The 21,633-nt window shown below is 40.7% G+C and overlaps 1 protein-coding gene across 1 annotated transcript in view; it reads right to left on the minus strand.

The window, feature by feature from the left end:
• Window positions 1-21,633, minus strand: part of LOC124712565 (acidic fibroblast growth factor intracellular-binding protein) — a 124,718-nt gene that overhangs the window by 12,984 nt on the left and 90,101 nt on the right. Inside the window, exon 7 of the mRNA XM_047242879.1 lies at window positions 19,966-20,220. Coding sequence (XP_047098835.1) covers window positions 19,966-20,220 — 255 coding nt within the window. The remainder of the gene's footprint in view (window positions 1-19,965; window positions 20,221-21,633) is intronic.

Here is a 21,633-nt window from a genome sequence, read left to right on the forward strand (position 1 = left end):
CGAAGGTGTTATATTTGCCCAAGTCGAAAGACAAAAAGAGCACTCTAAACATGTAACATGTGCAAACAATGTATTTGTAAGCCTCATTCAAAGGCAATCAATTTTTGTTTGTCCTGTGAAGCCAAAGGAAACAAATGATTTTGTAGGCAAATAATGTGGTGTCTTTTTTTTTTTTGTCTAGTTAGTTTTTTTCTGTTTTATAATTTTCATTTGATTTTATGCTCCAATTCTGTACAAAATAAAAAAAAAAAGTGTTGTTAGAAGTTAGTATTTGTTGATTTTTATGTCCTTTTAATTGAGCTATACAAACAGAAAACCAAAATGATATGTTTTTGTAAATGGCTTAAAGTTTCTGATAAGACTGATTAATAATGTTGTTGTTGTTGTTGTTGTGGTCTTCAGTCCTGAGACTGGTTTGATGCAGCTCTCCATGCTACTCTATCCTGAGCAAGCTTCTTCATCTCCCAGTACCTACTGCAACCTACATCCTTCTGAATCTGTTTAGTGTATACATCTCTTGTTCTCCCTCTACGATTTTTACCCTCCACGCTGCCCTCCAATGCTAAATTGGTGATCCCTTGATGCCACAGAACATGTCCTACCAACCGACCCCTTCTTCTAGTCAAGTTGTGCCACAAACTTCTCTTCTCCCCAATCCTATTCAATACCTTCTCATTAGTTATATGATCTACCCATCTAATCTTTAGCATTTTTCTGTAGCACCACATTTCAAAAGCTTTTATTCTCTTCTTGTCTGAACTATTTATCGTCCATGTTTCACTTCCATACATGGCTACACTCCATACAAATACTTTCAGAAACGACTTCCTGACACTTAAATCTATACTTAATGTTAACAAATTTCTCTTCTTCAGAAACACTTTCCTTGCCATTGCCAGTCTACATTTTATATTCTCTCTACTTCGACCATCATCAGTTATTTTGCTCCCCAAATAGCTAAACTCCTTTACTACTTTAAGTGTCTCATTTCCTAATCTATTCCCACAGCATCACCCGAGTTAACTCGACTACATTCCATTATCCTCGTTTTGCTTTTGTTGATGTTCATCTTATACCCTCCTTTCAAGACTCTATCCATTCCATTCAGTTGCTCTTCTAAGTCCTTTGCTGTCTCTGACAGAATTACAATGTCATCGGCGAACCTCAGAGTTTATATTTCTTCTCCATGGATTTTAATACCTACTCCGATTTTTTCTTTTGTTTCCTTTACTGCTTGCTCAATATACAGATTGAATAACATTGGGGATAGGCTACAACTCTCTCTCACTCCCTTCCCAACCACTGCTTCCCTTTCATGCCCCTCGACTCTTATAACTGCCATCTGGTTTCTGTACAAATTGTAAATAGCCTTTCACTCCCTGTATTTTACCCCTGCCACCTTCAGAATTTGAAAGAGAGTATTCCAGTCAACATTGTCAAAAGCTTTCTCTAAGTCTACAAATGCTAAAAACGTAGGTTTGCCTTTCCTTAATCTAGCTTCTAAGATAAGTCGTAGGGTCAGTATTGCCTCACGTGTTCCAATATTTCTATGGAATCCAAACTGATCTTTCCTGAGGTTGGCTTCTACCAGTTTTTCCATTCGTCTGTAAAGAATTCGTGTTAGTATTTTGCATCCGTGACTTATGAAACTGATTGTTTGATAATTTTCACATCTGTCAACACCTGCTTTCTTTGGGATTGCAATTATTATATTCTTCTTGAAGTCTGAGGGTATTTCACCTGTCTCATACATCTTGCTCACCAGATGGTAGAGATTTGTCAGGACTGGCTCTCCCAAGACCATCAGTAGTTCTAATGGAATGTTGTCTACTCCCGGGGTCTTGTTTCGACTCAGGTCTTTCAGTGCTTTGTCAAACTCTTCACGCAGTATCATATCTCCCCTTTCATCTTCATCTTCAACTTCATCTGATTAATATAAGCACAATAAATGAAATAATAAATACGTTGTCTTTTATTATGTAAATATAAAAATATCCAAGTTATTTCCAGTAATTAGTTGTAAGCACATCTAAAAACTGTTGGGGGTACTTCTAGACCCCACACCTGACTATACATTACCAGAAACAGCGCGTGTACTTGAAGGTTAATAAAAGAAAATTTCATCAGCAAACCGATAAAAATAACTTCATTGTTCTGCATGGCAATTAATGCTGACTGTCCGTAAGGCGGAAATAAAATAAAATCTGAAACTAATAACTTATTTTAGCCTTCTGTAATTATGTGAATGTATTTTAATTCACAATAGCTCCCGGCCACAGAAATCAATTTTGTTTTCATTTGATGTGAGTGCAGTACACAAAGAGGAAACAGCAAAATCACTAAATGTAAACATGGATCACATGGAGACTACCCACTTCCCTATTATAACTCAGACTGCTCTGCGCATCAGACCCATATCTACATTTCCGAACCGGGGCAACAGTAGATAGTGGCATCCCTGAAGTGTTTGAGATAGGATGACAAACATTAAAAAAAAAAAAAAATTTCAAAAATATGTTTATTTTGTAGCGCACATCTTTCTGAAGAGTCTGATACATAAAACATATGTGTCTGAGAAATTGAAAGACATGTTATTTGATCTTAAGTGTGCCAAAGTGCAGCGCCACACCTCTTCACACAGCAGTCTTCTATCACACATCACTGTATTTCGGTCTGTGGAATTGAAATGTGTATATTTTGTACTGAATGCCATCAAACTATATTCAGGTCAGTGGAAATTAAAATGCCCTATGGTGCCTCTCCTGCTTCCAGTCGGCCGGTTTGACATCCTGCCCCTCTCTTTTTTTTAAAAAAAAAATCCTCAGAAAATTTGCATTCCTTATTCCCTATTAGCTAACAACTTGCTGCTTTGTGTCACATAAAATTAAGTATAGTATACATAAAACCAGCAGAGACAAGCAAGACAGTACACATTTCTTCAATCCTTAGCATTTAGAATTTTTTCCTCTCTAATCTTGCTACAGCTTCACATGGCGTGCTTTCCTTTCTGTGAAAGAATCTGTTACTTCATCCAAGTTCGTCAAATATTTTGCTGCGTGAAAAATCGAAATGTCGCTGTCTAATACTGAAAAAGCTGTTAATACAAATAGGCCCAAGACTGGTGTGGTTTCTTGACCTGATTACGTCTATTTTGTCACTGTCTGCTAGATAAAACAAAATAGGCCTTTATAATACTGCAGCAATTATAACACATGCCAAATAAACGAGTCTGTTTTGGCAAAAATGGTCATTTTCATAACACAGCAGAATATAATTCACAAAGTACGAATATCAAATAACTATTAGGCCTACTACAAGCAAAAAGCTTTACATTAGGAAATAGTTTTACACTTCATTCATATGCTCCAGTTTCTCAAGCATGAGACTGAAAAGTAATAGTGCAAAATTTTTATATAAATTTGGAATTGTCATATTCTTCCATAATTTAAGTGATATCACCATTTCTTTTCCTTCCTCGTTCTAACAAACAGTGTTGTGCCAGAATCACCAGTTTAGTTACCCTGCGATTATTCTCCGGTTAAGCATTGTTACGCGTTCGTACAACGCGTTTTCCGCGCTACTTCCAGAATGTACCTTAAAGCGGCTGCTAGCCATAGACTGTACAACTGGCCCTTAGTAGTATAGCGATCTGGCCAAAAAATTTTCTGTCAAAATTTCATTTTCTTGGATACACCAAGAAGATAATACGTAATCTTTCTTACCTGTTATTCCTGTTAGTCGCTTATTCGCACTCTGGTACTCTGAATCTATGGATTTCGCTGGTAATCATAACAACAGTCATCACTCACAAACCCAGTCAACCACATAATCAGAAGGTGGTTGGCTTTTTTTCGTTCGGCTATACTCTGCTCAGCTCATATAGCCCCTTTTGTCTGCAGTAAAGTTTATTTCTAGATGTGATGAGGGTTCCACTGACAAAGACATCACATACACTATGCACACATTCAGAAATCAATTTATGATTCATTCAGAAATCAACTTAGAATGTGTTCAACAATGTTCAAAAACCGACAGGGACATGTTTCAAAGTCATACGAATAATCGACAGACCAACGTGTGCTGGGTGCTAGGCGCTTTGTGAAACAACGTTTTTTTCCTCAAGAATATGAATTTGCCCCCCCACTCCTAGATCCAGGGCTGCTGCGCATGCACAAATCTGGCAGCTTGGGTGTGCCCGTAAAATTTTTCCAGGTAGCACCTAGCTGCTTCCCCCCCCCCCTTTTTTTCATGGTTTGCGACTGCTTACACAACCAACAGCCACGTTTCTGTAGCCAGAAGCGGAAGAAGATACTACTCAACAGCACATGCGCATGATCCCACTCGTAACTGCTAAAACAAATCTAATGTTAACAGTTGTGACGTCAGGCTCATCGGAGGCAATTTGTTGTTACGAAGCACTGCATAATCTTCCTACAGCCTTTGACGCATTTTGCTGTTGGTAGACGCTTGTATGAGCACTGTGTTTTGTTGCTGTATATGGTGCATTTCCTTTGCAATTTTATTTTCGTTTTTTCTCTTGTTCATGTTTTATTGCTGCAGTATTATTCCGCAGTAGCAGGATACAGTAATAGTCTTTGTTAGGGTATTGGTTCTTACCAGTCAAATTAACAAAAAATTAACTGAGAACAAAAACAATAAAAAATGCCCGGGATTCAAAAAAATTCCCAGGTTTTTCCCCAGTTTCGTCCCGGATGAAAAAATTCCCGGGTTTTTCCCGGATCTCTCGGTTGTCCCAGGTCGTAGACACCCCGTTTGTGAACTCAAATGGGAATTCCTGGAGGGAAGATGAAGTTCTTTTTGTGGAACACTCTGAAGGAAATTTAGGGAATTGGCATTTGAAGCTGACTGCAGAATAATTCTGCTGCTGCCAAAGTACATTGCAGATTGTGTGTGTAGATGTATACTAGAATTAGTAAGGAATAGTGTCTCTAAAGTACTGGACTATAAGATATATTGTAAATTTTAGTTCTAGAACTGATGTTGTTGCAAAAGAAACTATAATGTAACTTAATACGAGGGAGGACTGGAAAGTAATGAACAATAATTCTTTTTCTCCCCTGGTATTGCAGCTGGAATGTTGAAATTTCACGACAATAGAGTTAAAAGTTTGCACTACAGAGGGTATTTTGTTTCCATGTGCAGCTCTAGTGAGAGAAGCCTGAACTACAAAACAAACATGGAATGCATGTTACTATTGTCAATTTGTGAAGAGCAGTGAACTGTAGTTCTATTTTTGTGGGCCAAGGGGCATAAACCAAGTGATACTGACAGGGACATGCATGATGAGTATGGGGAAAACTGTAGCAATATCTCCAGGTGTTGTGCATTCTTCCAAGAGTTCCATGTGAACTTCAGTGATATGCCATGCTCCATATGGCCGATAACAGCTGCAACCCCACAGAATGTCGAAGCCATTGAAGCAGCAATTTTGAGTAACTGGCATGTGCAACTGCAAAACTTATTGCTGTAATTAAACATTTCTTACGGTGTTGTGTATGATCTTGTTCATGACGCAATGAAATTTTGTAAAGTTAGTGCTCACTGGGTGCCTAAGAACCTGACAGATAACCACAAGGGTCAGCAAATGATGCAAGCTTGGACCACTTAATGCATTATGCCACATAAGGGCATGACTTTCTGAAAGGAACTGTCACTGGTGAAGAGTCGTGGGCACGCCACTACATGCCCAAAACCAAGCAGGCCTCTATGGAGTGGGAACATGCAGGTTCCCCAGAACAAAAAACAAAATCAAAGTGACTTAAGTCTGCTAGGAAAGTGCTTGTGACAGTGTTCTGGGAGAAGCATGATATGTTAGTGGTGGACTTTGTTGAACATGGGACCGCTGCGAATGCTGCACAGCCTACATTAAAACTTTGGTTAAGTTGCATTGTGCCCTTCATGACAGACACCACAACATTTATGCTGACAATGTCAAACTTCTTCATGAGAGTGCTTTCCCAATGTTGCTGTTTCTATTTGTGAGAAAATCGCCAGATTTGAGGAGAGGTGCTACAGCATTTACCATACAATTCAGACCATGCACTGTTGGACTTTTCATCTTTTTGGTCCCATGAAGAAATTCTGGGCAGCCAGTGCCTTGTGACATGTGTTAAAGTGAAATCTGCAGTCCGCAGATGGCTACACTCCAACCAAATGGATTTCTACAAACAGGGCATACTGATACTGGTACCGCGATGGGAGAAATGTGTTGGGAACATTTGTGACTATGTAGAAAAGTATGTAAAAGATGTTAAGTTAAATTGTGATTTTTTATATTTTGTTACCTACTTAACTTTTTGGTAGTAAAATTATTGTGCATAACTTTCAGATCTTCCCTCATATATACAACATTTACACAGCTTACATGAAGGATAGAAAAAATAGAAATAATAATAATTATATACCCATAGTTACTGGAATATATTATGCATAAGATCTACGTCTACAATGCAGATCTGGTGAAATGCTAAACTTGTCCATCAGCACAGGTAGTGATAAACACCATGGAATCATAGGCTTGACATTGATGCTAGATGCCTTGGGTCTGAACAAAATGCTTACTGGCTAATGGCCTTTATGATAGGTAGACTTACCTCTATGGTACAGGCTTGAGCACAATCTCCACCATAATATGATACCAACATTACTACATATAAATAGTCATGGAACCACATGGTAAAGTATATGACTAAATATCATATAGGTTTAACCCAAGGAATAAGTGTACTCGAAATATGATACAGCAAATGATGTCTACATGGTAGTTATTATTTTACTGCCAATAGAGATTAGTTGTTAAACAATTCTTAAGAAGGATTCACAGATGATGACATACAGCAGCACTGCAATATCTTATCACGCCGTATTGGCCTTTTTATACATAACTAATCTCTAAACTGATGCACCTATCTCTGAAAGTATACAGGTAATAACAGAAAATTAATTAATGTCAAAAGAACTCAACCAAGAGGACATTACTGAATTGGTAGAGGTGCCTGAAATGTCACTGGCATATAATGACGTTAAATTTAATAACAAAATCTCCTTTCAAGCAGATTGCTTAGATATGGGTAATAGTTTCACTGGAACATAAGCGGAAATTTTCATTAACGATCTGGATAATAAATATGGCTTGAGCACAATGTCCATCATAATATGATACCAACACTACTACATAAATCAGGCATAGAAGTATGAAACCAGAATTTCCCTATAGATGTCAGCGTAAGGCCTGTCAGATCGGGTCTGCAGTACCCTCTGCTTCCTGTAACTGCTGACAACGAATGTGAACACATGGTAATCCAAGTTCCATACATCGGTATCAGTTTCAAACCCATAAACATGTCGAGTTTTGTGCCTATGAACTATGATTTGGAGACAGCATTGGTTTTCTGTTATCATGTTCCAGCGTATTGACAAGTGCCAGCACGAAGGTGAAGAACACAAGAGCAGAGAAGCCTGTGAGATGACATCAACCAATAGCCCGCTGACTAGGACCGCACAACAGGAGCGGCTGCTACAAAAAAAGATGGCCGCTCATTTGCAGCTAGGTACCATGAACATACAGAATAGAATTGCTTTCGGTTTACATGTGAATAATGCCTGACATAAAACAGAAGATGTTCACCATAAAATGAAGATATTGCATAAAGCACCAATAATGGGAAACTGTAATTTGTTAAAAGCTTTACAGATATTCAGTGACAATAAGGAGGCAACAAACCATATATTAAATGACCAATTAGACTTGAGGCACAGTAATTTTTTCAGTATTTTTGATGAACTTTTGTAAAGTGAACAAACTGTGAGTCATATCCTATAAGAATATATAGCTTTGTGAATCCTTCTTAAGGTTTATTTAACCACTAATCTCTGTTGGCAGTAATATCCCTTAAGTACACTGTCACAGGGAATGATGTCTGTGTATCATATTTTCAGTACACTTGTTCCTCGGTTGAAACCTTTAGGATGGTTAGTCATATACTTTAGCATTCTGTTCCATGGCTATTTATATTGGTAACATCGACATTGTATTATGATTACGTGGTCAAACCCATACCACAGGCACAGGTCTACATATCATACAGGCCACTAACCAGCATGCATTTTGTTCAGAACCTAGGCATCTAGCATCAATGTCCTATGCTATTTTCATTAAAGCTGTGGGGTGACTAGGTACACTGCCTGAGCACACAGCGCTATGACATTATCATTTCCTGTTCTATGCAGACATATTCAATAGCATTAACTTCACATTGCACTTCAGCATTTGAGCAAATTTGCAATGCTAACAAAGGTCTATGCATCATATAGTCCAGTACCTGAAGGTCCACATTAATTACTAATTCTATTAAAATCTTGTTTATCCTCACTACAAGTTGTATGAGTTGTTGTATATATTGCGCTTATGGTCTGTCAGTTGGTGATCTATGATGATAGCACTTGAGCGTCATTCATGCAACTGATTCTGCTTGATTATTATTCCATTCTATGTATCAAAATATAGATACATTCTGCATGTAATTAATACTGTACGAAAATCCAGTATGCAAGCTGTAAATCAGCTAATGCTTCACACAGACATTGGACTATGTTTCACTTCCACTACCAGCCAATTATTAACCATTTCCCTGTTGAATGTTATATAACTGTTTTAGATACCTTACAACAATATTATAATAATAGAGGGAAACATTCCACGTGGGAAATATATCTAAAAACAAAGACGATATATAAAAACAAAGATGAGGTGACTTACCGAACAAAAGCGCTGGCAGGTCGATAGACACACAAACAAACACAAACATACACTCAAAATTCAAGCTTTCGCAACAAACTGTTGCCTCATCAGGAAAGAGGGAAGGAGAGGGGAAGACGAAAGGAAGTGGGTTTTAAGGGAGAGGGTAAGGAGTCATTCCAATCCCGGGAGCCGAAACACTTACCTGAGGGGGAAAAAAGGACAGGTATACACTCGCGCACACACACACACACACACACACACACACACACATATCCATCCGCACATACACAGACACAAGCAGACATTTTTGTGTGTATGTTTGTGTGTATATTCCACGTGGGAAAACATATCTAAAAACAAAGATGATGTGACTTACCAAACGAAAGCGCTGGCAGGTCAATAGACACACAAACAAACACAAATGTCTGCTTGTGTCTGTGTATGTGCAGATGGATATGTGTGTGTGTGTGTGCGCGCGAGTGTATACCTGTCCTTTTTTCCCCCTCTGGTAAGTGTTTCCGCTCCCGGGATTGGAATGACTCCTTACCCTCTCCCTTAAAACCCACATCCTTTCGTCTTTCCCTCTCCTTCCCTCTTTCCTGATGAAGCAACCATTGGTTGAGAAAGCTTGAATTTTGTGTGTATGTTTGTGTTTGTGTGTCTATCGACCTGCCAGCACTTTTGTTTGGTAAGTTACAACAATATTAGATGAATAACATTGTCTTTTAATTATAGATCCGCTATCATACATACAGCCTGTTTCTCCTGGTCATCATATTTTACAGGAAGTGTGACATGACATTTTTATTAAAAGACATGCCCCACTTCCAGGCTTCTATGATGGCAAAAGATGTTCATGACGTTTAGTAATGTGTAAGTTTCAGGATATCCCACTGTGGGAGATATTACGATATGTGTGGATGGGAGAACATCCTGAACCCATCGCGGTGGGACAGTGAGTGAGCGTCTCCTCCTGTTATGTTGGGTCACTGGCTCCCTGGTGTTATGGTTTGAAGGTGTTCAAAACACAAAGAGAGAAAAAGAAAAAAAGCCATGGCTAAAATTAACACAATGACAAACAAATGTCAAGCTGGCTTTTATAGGAATACTTCTTGTCTTGATCCAAGCAACATCAGTTTGAAAAAAATCTATCAAGCCGCATTGTACACGAGATTGTATATTGGGATGTTATTGTAATGGAAATTGTCAATACCGAAGGTTTAAGATTCAATCTTTTGCATCATTCTAGTAACTTGGAAGACAACTGGGGATGCTTCTTTCAGTAGCCACCTACGCATAAGGAGACGAAATCTTGTGAAAACTGCTGCAACACAGTTAAGTGGAACTGAGTGGCAGGCCCACCTCAGCAAACATCAAGAATGATGACAGAAAGAAATTGTATTAATTAGATCTACTGACACAGTACACATGAGGATTAGAGGTCGCACACAGGAGATGTAAAACTGATACCGTATCAAAAATCACCTATGTTGCTTTTCAACAGTGAAGTTCAATGTAAGTTCATTCAGCCTCCATATATGTTATAATTAAGTGTTTTTTTGTAATGAAGAATGTAGACAATAAAATGTTACTACAGCCAATTCTGTCTACATGATATTATTAGTTTTTCATAATTTACACTATCAGTCTGTTCTTCTACCTGTGCAGCTTCAGTTTCATTACAAGTAACGTAATAACTGAACACACATAATTATTGGCTGTATTATTTGTTTATGAAATTGCTGTGTAGTTCGTTCCTGCTTTTAATTATTTTATTACATAATATTTCCACTTCATTACACTGTACTGCCATCTGGTAGCATCTTTGCTAACCTGTGGGCCCATGTACACAGCGCCAGTCAATCTGCTTGCTGCCTTGATCTTGTTAACTTTGACTGACTCAGTGCCCAGACAGGATGATGAGCCACGGTTACCTCAGATCGATCCTGTTGTATCAAAACAATCAATCTTGTTGTACCAAAAATATTTGGGTAGCATGCCTTGTGAGCTTTTCCTCTGACCATAGGAGGACAGTGCAGCCTAGCCTACAGGAGGAGTAAGAGTGCCTTCCGCCAGGAGGAGACTGTAATGAGACACCTCCCTCTAACATTATGTTTTTCTTACAGAAATAGCCGATACCATGTATACTATCAATTCCTGTACAGGTGAACATTCTTGGCTGTTTCCCTGAAAGAATTCATATGATTTCGTATACAATGTATTATATTTCATGCTAAAATGTATAAAAATAAATTAATTTGTTACACTCTGTATGTACAGTTAAAATTACTCTTCTTTTAAAAATATTTGAAATTCCAAAAATATTTGGCATATTTAAAATTCATATTATTAATTGCACAATCTAACAGTAATTACTAAATTTATTTCTGGATTCATTTATAAAATAATAATATATCTTGGCAACGATTCTTTTTTTCACCAAGAAAGTTAGTAAACTCTTTTGCTTTGTAAGCTCTTTGGAATAATGTGAGTACTGCAGAATGTAGGGGGTAGTGGGCATGCCTCTGACGGAAACGCACATAGTTTGCTAATCTTGTCAACAACAGTGTAATTGAAGGTTTTATGAAAGTGGAGATTGTAAAGTCAGTGCGATATAGAAGAATGGGATATAATAAAAGAAATATACAGGCAAATCTTCATCAGTTATTCAGTCATCAGGAACCCACAACGTTAAATTAAAATTTCAGCTCCAAGAATGTACCCCTAGACACAAGACTTGGAGCCAACAGCAAAAAGAGAAAATGAAGTAAAAAGTTCTTCTTTTGTATCTCTTACACCTCTTGAAGCTTTTGAAAGTTTTATAGACAGAGAATTTTAATAGTGATGTGTGGGAGGGTAAGATTACAAGGCTCTGACAGTCAACATGGCTAGATAGAGCAAAGCATGCACAACCACTGATCATTGCTAATGGGACATTACATGGATGTGCAGTCATGAGAAGAAATTGTTCCTGCTAGACATGCCCCTAATTATTTTGAAGCCGATTCATTGCTGGCATAAGGACCATGTTAAACATCGGGACTACAACTGTGTCGGAGTGACTGCATGCTAGTCGTCATTACTGTTGAGGATTTATACTAAAATGCAGACTTTCACGGCCGGAAATATCATGTCCGTTGGGAATCAACACAGAATTCATCAACCGACCACGGCATAACAGCCCGTGGTTATGTTGAGGATTTGCATTTGAAAACATTGAACACTGTGTCCCCTGATATCTTGTTGGCTTCTGGTCATGCCCCAATTATACTCACATGCCAGTGCAGTTACAGTAAACTGATCTGCACCCTCTGTGTGAGCTGTTGGTATTATTGTTTAACTTGAAACTAACTCAAGCTATGCTTATGTTTGCTTAATTATGTTTTCTGGACATGATCTGTTGTCCATGGCTTTTTTGAAATTTCACTCTAGACATCACGGATTGTACTAATTACGTTCATTCAGCTAAAGTTATTACTAATTGTTCTCAATTGCTATGTCACAGAGAACTTGCCTGCATATTTATTATTGTTATTTTAATAGGTGTGTTCTGGTGTAAAGAATGGTTCTCAGTATTGTTTATAAGTGTCACTCTGTTATTTCCTTTACTGTTTTTCACCGATTCGTGTGTCAGCGGAAGAATCTATTTGCATCGGTCTGTCAAGAGTGAATTGCCCACAGTTATTTTCACTTGCAGAGTTTCCATGTTGTAAAATATGTATATTGTATTTGTCAGCTGTCATCCTCGTCCCAAAAAAAAAGAAAAGGGGAAGGGTTGTTTTTATGTTTACGTTACATGACTATCGATTCAGTAATATTATTTTTTGCATTTTAATTCAGTTAGTATAAATTTAGATTCAATTAAGATTCAAGTTAAGTTTCTAGAAGCTGAGTCTTTTTTTAATCTGTAGCACTATTTGTTGGTTGTTAATGTGTCAAATTTCCTTGCAAAATGTCTCTGGGTTAAAATAAATATCTTGTGAGAATTTTAAATTTGTTTTCTGGGCTACCAGACCTTACTATCCCCGAGCTGTTGCTTATATCGACGAGTTCATGAACTTTTGTCACATTCAACAGCTACAACAATGTTTGCACAGTATGCTTCACATATGTATATTGCAAATACAATTGTAGAATATCTTGTTATTGAAACTTCATTGCACATAGTTTCATGCAACTGACCTTGGATCCTATCTGTATAATTTTATTCTATATTGTTCTACAGTTTACATTTCCTTAAGGATGTTGACACTGAAATGTTTAAGTGTCTTGTCAATTCTCTTGATGCAGGCACTGTTTTTATCCTGGTATGTACTCACAACCATTTTTGCAGAATTACTCTTGTTAATGCTATTGTATTCTGAAGTATTTCTAATTTGTGGCCAGTTACAAGACCTCAGAGATCAAAAGATGATCTTTTATGCAATTGAAACTTGTAATCAATGCCATTATCTACATTGCAATCTTGGCAAATAAATATTTTAATAAAAATATATCTAAAAACAAAGATGATGTGACTTACCAAATGAAAGTGCTGGCAGGTCGACAGACACACAAACATACACACAAAATTCAAGCTTTCGCAACAAACTGTTGCCTCATCAGGAAAGAGGGAAGGAGAGGGAAAGACGAAAGGATGTGGGTTTTAAGGGAGAGGGTAAGGAGTCATTCCAATCCCGGGAGCGGAAAGACTTACCTTAGGGGGAAAAAAGGACGGGTATACACTCGCACACACACACATATCCATCCACACATATACAGACACAAGCAGACATATTTAAAGACAAAGAGTTTGGGCAGAGATGTCAGTCGAGACAGAAGTGCAGAGGCAAAGATGTTGTTGAATGACAGGTGAGGTATGAGTGGCGGCAACTTGAAATTAGCGGAGATTGAGGCCTGGTGGATAACGGGAAGAGAGGATATATTGAAGAGCAAGTTCCCATCTCCGGAGTTCGGATAGGTTGGTGTTAGTGGGAAGTATCCAGATAACCTGGACGGTGTAACACTGTGCCAAGATGTGCTGGCCGTGCACCAAGGCATGTTTAGCCACAGGGTGATCCTCATTACCAACAAACACTGTCTGCCTGTGTCCATTCATGCGAATGGACAGTTTGTTGCTGGTCATTCCCACATAGAATGCGTCACAGTGTAGGCAGGTCAGTTGGTAGATCACGTGGGTGCTTTCACACGTGGCTCTGCCTTTGATCGTGTACACCTTCCGGGTTACAGGACTGGAGTAGGTGGTGGTGGGAGGGTGCATGGGACAGGTTTTACACCGGGGGCGGTTACAAGGGTAGGAGCCAGAGGGTAGGGAAGGTGGTTTGGGGATTTCATAGGGATGAACTAAGAGGTTACGAAGGTTAGGTGGACGGCGGAAAGACACTCTTGGTGGAGTGGGGAGGATTTCATGAAGGATGGATCTCATTTCTGGGCAGGATTTGAGGAAGTCGTATCCCTGCTGGAGAGCCACATTCAGAATCTGATCCAGTCCCGGAAAGTATCCTGTCACAAGTGGGGCACTTTTGTGGTTCTTCTGTGGGAGGTTCTGGGTTTGAGAGGATGAGGAAGTGGCTCTGGTTATTTGCTTCTGTACCAGGTCGGGAGGGTAGTTGCGGGATGCGAAAGCTGTTGTCAGGTTGTTGGTGTAATGCTTCAGGGATTCCGGACTGGAGCAGATTTGTTTGCCACGAAGACTTAGGCTGTAGGGAAGGGACCGTTTGATGTGGAATGGGTGGCAGCTGTCGTAATGGAGGTACTGCTGCTTGTTGGTGGGTTTGATGTGGACGGACGTGTGAAGCTGGCCATTGGACAGGTGGAGGTCAACATCAAGGAAAGTGGCATGGGATTTGGAGTAGGACCAGGTGAATCTGATGGAACCAAAGGAGTTGAGGTTGGAGAGGAAATTCTGGAGTTCTTCTTCACTGTGAGTCCAGATCATGAAGATGTCATCAATAAATCTGTACCAAACTTTGGGTTGGCAGGCCTGGGTAACCAAGAAGGCTTCCTCTAAGCGACCCATGAATAGGTTGGCATACGAAGGGGCCATCCTGGTACCCATGGCTGTTCCCTTTAATTGTTGGTATGTCTGGCCTTCAAAAGTGAAGAAGTTGTGGGTCAGGATGAAGCTGGCTAAGGTAATGAGGAAAGAGGTTTTAGGTAGGGTGGCAGGTGATCGGCGTGAAAGGAAGTGCTCCATCGCAGCGAGGCCCTGGACGTGCGCGATATTCGTGTATAAGGAAGTGGCATCAATGGTTACAAGGATGGTTTCTGGGGGTAACGGATTGGGTAAGGATTCCAGGCGTTCGAGAAAGTGGTTGGTGTTTTTGATGAAGGATGGGAGACTGCACGTAATGGGTTGAAGGTGTTGATCTACGTAGGCAGAGATACGTTCTGTGGGGGCTTGGTAACCAGCTACAATGGGGCGGCCAGGATGATTGGGTTTGTGAATTTTAGGAAGAAGGTAGAAGGTAGGGGTGCAGGGTGTCGGTGGGGTCAGGAGGTTGATGGAGTCAGGTGAAAGGTTTTGTAGGGGGCCTAAGGTTCTGAGGATTCCTTGAAGCTCCGCCTGGACATCAGGAATGGGATTACCTTGGCAAACTTTGTATGTGGTGTTGTCTGAAAGCTGACGCAGTCCCTCAGCCACATACTCCCGACGATCAAGTACCACGGTTGTGGAACCCTTGTCCGCCGGAAGAATGATGATGGACCGGTCAGCCTTCAGATCACGGATAGCCTGGGCTTCAGCAGTGGTGATGTTGGGAGTAGGATTAAGGTTTTTTAAGAAGGATTGAGAGGCAAGGCTGGAAGTCAGAAATTCCTGGAAGGTTCGGAGAGGGTGATTTTGAGGAAGAGGAGGTGGGTCCCGCTGTGACGGAGGATGGAACTGTTCCAGGCAGGGTTCAATTTGGATAGTGTCTTGGGGAGTTGGATCGTTAGGGGTAGGATTAGGATCATTTTTCTTCGTGGCAAAGTGATACTTCCATCAGAGAGTACGGGTGTAGGACAGTAAATCTTTGACGAGGGCTGTTTGGTTGAATCTGGGAGTGGGGCTGAAGGTGAGGCCTTTGGATAGGACAGAGGTTTCGGATTGGGAGAGAGGTTTGGAGGAAAGGTTAACTACTGAATTAGGGTGTTGTGGTGCCAGATTGTGTTGCTTGGAATTTTGAGGTTTTGGAGGGAGTGGAGCTGGAAGTGGGAGACTGAGTAGGTGGGAGAGACTGGGTTTGTGTGCAATGAGAGGTGGTTGAGGTTTGCTGGAAAGGTTGTGAAGGGTGAGTGAGTTGCCTTTCCGGAGGTGGGAAACCAGGAGATTGGATAGTTTTTTGAGGTGAAGGGTGGCATGCTGCTCTAATTTGCGGTTGGCCTGTAGGAGGATGCTCTGAATAGCCGGTGTGGATGTGGGAGAGGAAAGATTGAGGACTTTTATTAAGGATAGGAGTTGACGGGTGTGTTCATTGGCTGAGTTGATGTGTAGGTGAAGGATTAGGTGGGTGAGGGCAATGGATTGTTCAGTTTGGAATTGGTATAGGGACTGATGGAAAGAAGGGTTGCAGCCAGAGATGGGAACTTTAAGTGTGAGGCCTTTGGGGGTTATGCCAAATGTCAGACAAGCCTGAGAAAATAAAATATGCGAGCGTAATCTGGCTAGGGTGAAGGCATGTTTGCGGAGGGAATGTAAATAAAACTTAATGGGGTCTTGGTGGGGGTGTTGTGAGGGTGACATGGTATTAGAAGGTGGAAAGTGTAACATGAGATTAAAATGAAAATGAAAGATAAATAAAAGATAAAAGATAAAAAAAGATAAAAGATAAAAATATATGGGGAACAATTAAAGGGAACAGCCATGGGTACCAGGATGGCCCCTTCGTACGCCAACCTATTCATGGGTCGCTTAGAGGAAGCCTTCTTGGTTACCCAGGCCTGCCAACCCAAAGTTTGGTACAGATTTATTGATGACATCTTCATGATCTGGACTCACAGTGAAGAAGAACTCCAGAATTTCCTCTCCAACCTCAACTCCTTTGGTTCCATCAGATTCACCTGGTCCTACTCCAAATCCCATGCCACTTTCCTTGATGTTGACCTCCACCTGTCCAATGGCCAGCTTCACACGTCCGTCCACATCAAACCCACCAACAAGCAGCAGTACCTCCATTACGACAGCTGCCACCCATTCCACATCAAACGGTCCCTTCCCTACAGCCTAGGTCTTCGTGGCAAACGAACCTGCTCCAGTCCGGAATCCCTGAAGCATTACACCAACAACCTGACAACAGCTTTCGCATCCCGCAACTACCCTCCCGACCGGGTACAGAAGCAAATAACCAGAGCCACTTCCTCATCCTCTCAAACCCAGAACCTCCCACAGAAGAACCACAAAAGTACCCCACTTGTGACAGGATACTTTCCGGGACTGGATCAGATTCTGAATGTGGCTCTCCAGCAGGGATACGACTTCCTCAAATCCTGCCCAGAAATGAGGTCCATCCTTCATGAAATCCTCCCCACTCCACCAAGAGTGTCTTTCCGCCGTCCACCTAACCTTCGTAACCTTTTAGTTCATCCCTATGAAATCCCCAAACCACCTTCCCTACCCTCTGGCTCCTACCCTTGTAACCGCCCCCGGTGTAAAACCTGTCCCATGCACCCTCCCACCACCACCTACTCCAGTCCTGTAACCCGGAAGGTGTACACGATCAAAGGCAGAGCCACGTGTGAAAGCACCCACGTGATCTACCAACTGACCTGCCTACACTGTGACGCATTCTATGTGGGAATGACCAGCAACAAACTGTCCATTCACATGAATGGACACAGGCAGACAGTGTTTGTTGGTAATGAGGATCACCCTGTGGCTAAACATGCCTTGGTGCACGGCCAGCACATCTTGGCACAGTGTTACACCATCCGGGTTATCTGGATACTTCCCACTAACACCAACCTATCCGAACTCCGGAGATGGGAACTTGCTCTTCAATATATCCTCTCTTCCCGTTATCCACCAGGCCTCAATCTCCGCTAATTTCAAGTTGCCGCCACTCATACCTCACCTGTCATTCAACAACATCTTTGCCTCTGCACTTCTGCCTCGACTGACATCTCTGCCCAAACTATTTGTCTTTAAATATGTCTCCTTGTGTCTGTATATGTGTGGATAGATATGTGTGTGTGTGCGAGTGTATACCCGTCCTTTTTTCCCCCTAAGGTAAGTCTTTCCGCTCCCGGGATTGGAATGACTCCTTACCCTCTCCCTTAAAACCCACATCCTTTCATCTTTCCCTCTCCTTCCCTCTTTCCTGATGAGGCAACAGTTTGTTGCGAAAGCTTGAATTTTGTGTGTATGTTTGTGTGTCTGTCGACCTGCCGGCACTTTCATTTGGTAAGTCACATCATCTTTGTTTTTAGATATATATTTCCTACGTGGAATGTTTCCCTCTATTATAACCATATTTTAATAAAAAATTATACAACATTCAGTTTTACAGTTTTATTTATTTTTACTTCATTTTTGGATGAATATTTTAGTTTGATTATGCAACAATCGTACATGAGTATCGGATGGTTAGCAAAGAGAACCTGGTTTGTTGCTAAAAGAATTTGACTATGTTGCCTGATGCAAAAAACATACTTCTTTATTTTGTAGATATTAAAGTTCCTCAAATTTACGGGGAAATAAAATATTGCTTGGAAATGATAATAGTGCAGATAATTTTACTATAGTTAGTTACTTTTTGCATGAAACACACTTCCCAACCATGGCAAGGCCCAATCATGCTCCTATTGAAAGTAAAGTATATTTTGCTTTCACACTTAAGTTTGCCACTGCTTTATTGCCTTTCCGAATTAATCTTTCCAGTCATAACTGTTCACAGTTATATATAGGTGACTTACTGAACGAAAGCGCTGGCAGGTCGATAGACACACAAACAAACACAAACATACACACAAAATTCAAGCTTTCGCAGCAAACTGTTGCCTCATCAGGAAAGAGGGAAGGAGAGGGGAAGACGAAAGGAAGTGGGTTTTAAGGGAGAGGGTAAGGAGTCATTCCAATCCCGGGAGCGGAAAGACTTACCTTAGGGGGAAAAAAGGACAGGTATACACTCGCACACACGCACATATCCATCCACACATACAGACACAAGCAGACATATTTTTTATATAATTTTTCTCACGTGGAATGTTTCCTTCTATTATAATAAAAACAGCCTAAATAGTAATATGTTCTACCAATGGAAGCAACTGAAAAGGATGACAATACTGTTTCATCCACTAATTTCATATATAACTACACGCAACATCTGCAAATAAACCATATCATTTGTTCACTATTACTCTGCTTATTGACATAATACTTGCAAAAACATAAGTCATCACTTCGGTAAACTATTCAAGTTATTTTGGTGTCACACATCTACAAGGGAGTATTTTGTGCGAAAACTGAATGACGACTGTCCTCCTTGCATACTGGAATGTGACCAGTAGTATTTTGACATTGTAGACTAAAATACCCACACAATACCTCTGCCAGAAATAGATATTCCCAGTTCCAAAACTACCAGAAAGCCAGGAATGCATAACATGTACCAGTTGCTACATCATACCACTATTGATAGTAGTGCCCTTTACAATGGTGATAAGGTTTCAGTATCCCATCAGAAGGTCGAGCAATAGCTGAAAATATTATGATTCATATTGTGGTTCTATGCTCAAAACCAAATAGCTTTTGTCTGAAACATGATTTAATTATCATGCCTGATAACAATGCAAACTGTAAGGAGTGAAAATTGGGTGACAATCATTTTTAATAGGATTCCCTATACTAATTACATGTGATCATACTACATAAAAAGTAAACCCACAAAAACTTTTGTGGAACTGCACTACATTAAAAATGCAAATTGTTGGCAATAATTTTACGCAATGTGGAGCACAAGAAAGTTCATCCCTTTTTCACTGACTGCAGTATCATTTCAGGTGAAATTAATATGATCCCATTTTTGTGTGTGTGTGTGTGTGTGTGTGTGTGTGTGTGTGTGTGTGTGCGCGCGCGCGCGCGCGTGCGTGTGTGTGCGTTTTTCCACTGTAAGAAAAGCATATTATCTTATCTGATACTTATTAGTAAATTAGCAAGTGCAATTACATCATTTGTCAATCAGAAATGTGGAACAGAAAAATGGATATCCAAAAGTAATTATGCTCACCTGAAGATGTCCATCTCAAGTGCTGACGTAGTATAAGCATTGAGGAATGATCGAAGGTCTTGATGTGGCCAACCTGCTTGCCTCCATGGTTCCAAACAACGTTCAACAAGCTCTACAAACAAACATCGGACCTCTCGTGTACGGTGAAGGCCTGCAGCAATACCCACCAATGCACGAGAATATGAGCGGAAGCTTGACTCCAGCTCATTGAGGGACCGTTCCAAGAGGACAGGCTTTAATCTCATCAGCACCAAACTGTTGAATGTAATCATACACAAATTTGAACAGCAGTATATGAATCAGCTCTGTTAATATCAATTTGTGTAAACATAAGATTCATATACACACATCAAAAAAGTTTTGCATCACCCCAGTTCCCAGAACTCCTGAACACACTGACTGTGGATATTGTATCACAGCCTCAGTCCCTTTGATAGTTCAGAGATGTCACTAAAACCTACCCAAACTTGTAAACAACCATGCATGAGCAGTGCCTATGAGACGGAGGGGGTCTGACAGCCGATCAGTTTCAGTCATTCCACCAGGAAGAAGGTACACAGCTCATCTTGCCTATAGTTCAACCATGCCAAGACGGTCAATACCGTAGTTCGATTGTGTCCGTACTGTTATTTTGTGCCAGGAAGGGCTCTCAACAAGGGAAGTGTCCAAGCATCTCTGAGTGAACCAAAGCGATGTTGTTCGAATATGGTGGAGATACAGAGAGAGAGGAACTGTCAATGACATGCCTCGCTCAGGCCGCCCAAGGGCTACTACTGCAGTGGATGACCACTACCTATGGATTATGACTCAGAGGAACACTGACAGCACCACAACCATGTTGAATAACGCTTTTCGTGCGGCCATAGGACATCCTGTTACGACTCAAACTGTGCGCAATAGACTGTATGATGCGCAACTTCACTCCCAACATCCACAGCAAGGTCAATCTTTGCAACCATGACACCATGCAGCGCAGCACAGATGGGCCCAAAAACATGCCGAATGAACCAATCAGGATTGGCATCACATCCTCTTCACAGATGAGTGTCGCATATGCCTTCAACCAGACGATCGTTGGAGGTGTGTATGGAGGCAACCCACTCAGGCTGAATGCCTTAGACACACTGTCCAGCGAGTGCAGTGTACCTGTGTATCGCAGTTTGAAGGCGATTGATATTGACTTGGCTGGTCAGTTTAATAAACAGCAGTTGATTGGAGGTCCAAATGTTTTTCATGGACTTCATCTGAACTTTACCTGTGATGTACAAGCAGTGTTTGGAGGTAGTACCTGGATGACACTTGCTGTTGTATGGGGCAATCACGCAGATTATGGTGGCCTTGAAGCATTTCCAGATGCTAACATTTTGGCTTGGAAGACATGGAGTATAGCCGAGACTACAGGACTCTTGGCTAAACAGCCTTATGGTACTCTTTTTCCATGCCATTTGTTTTGACTACAAGAAGGAAGAAGAAGCTAAATGCTGATGAGTACATCTTTATATGGGCGAAAGTCGGCAATGGCAATTGTAAAGTAAAGATCAATGGTGATTGTATGATATATTATAGACAATAAAGACTTCCGGTCACCACGCGCTAGCACAGCGCCAGCGCGCTTTATCAGTCCCGACTGGCGTGACCGGAAACCAATTTTTCTGCAACACGGGCCTA

This window comes from Schistocerca piceifrons, chromosome 8 (assembly GCF_021461385.2).
Source record: "Schistocerca piceifrons isolate TAMUIC-IGC-003096 chromosome 8, iqSchPice1.1, whole genome shotgun sequence".
Lineage (NCBI taxonomy): Eukaryota > Metazoa > Arthropoda > Insecta > Orthoptera > Acrididae > Schistocerca > Schistocerca piceifrons.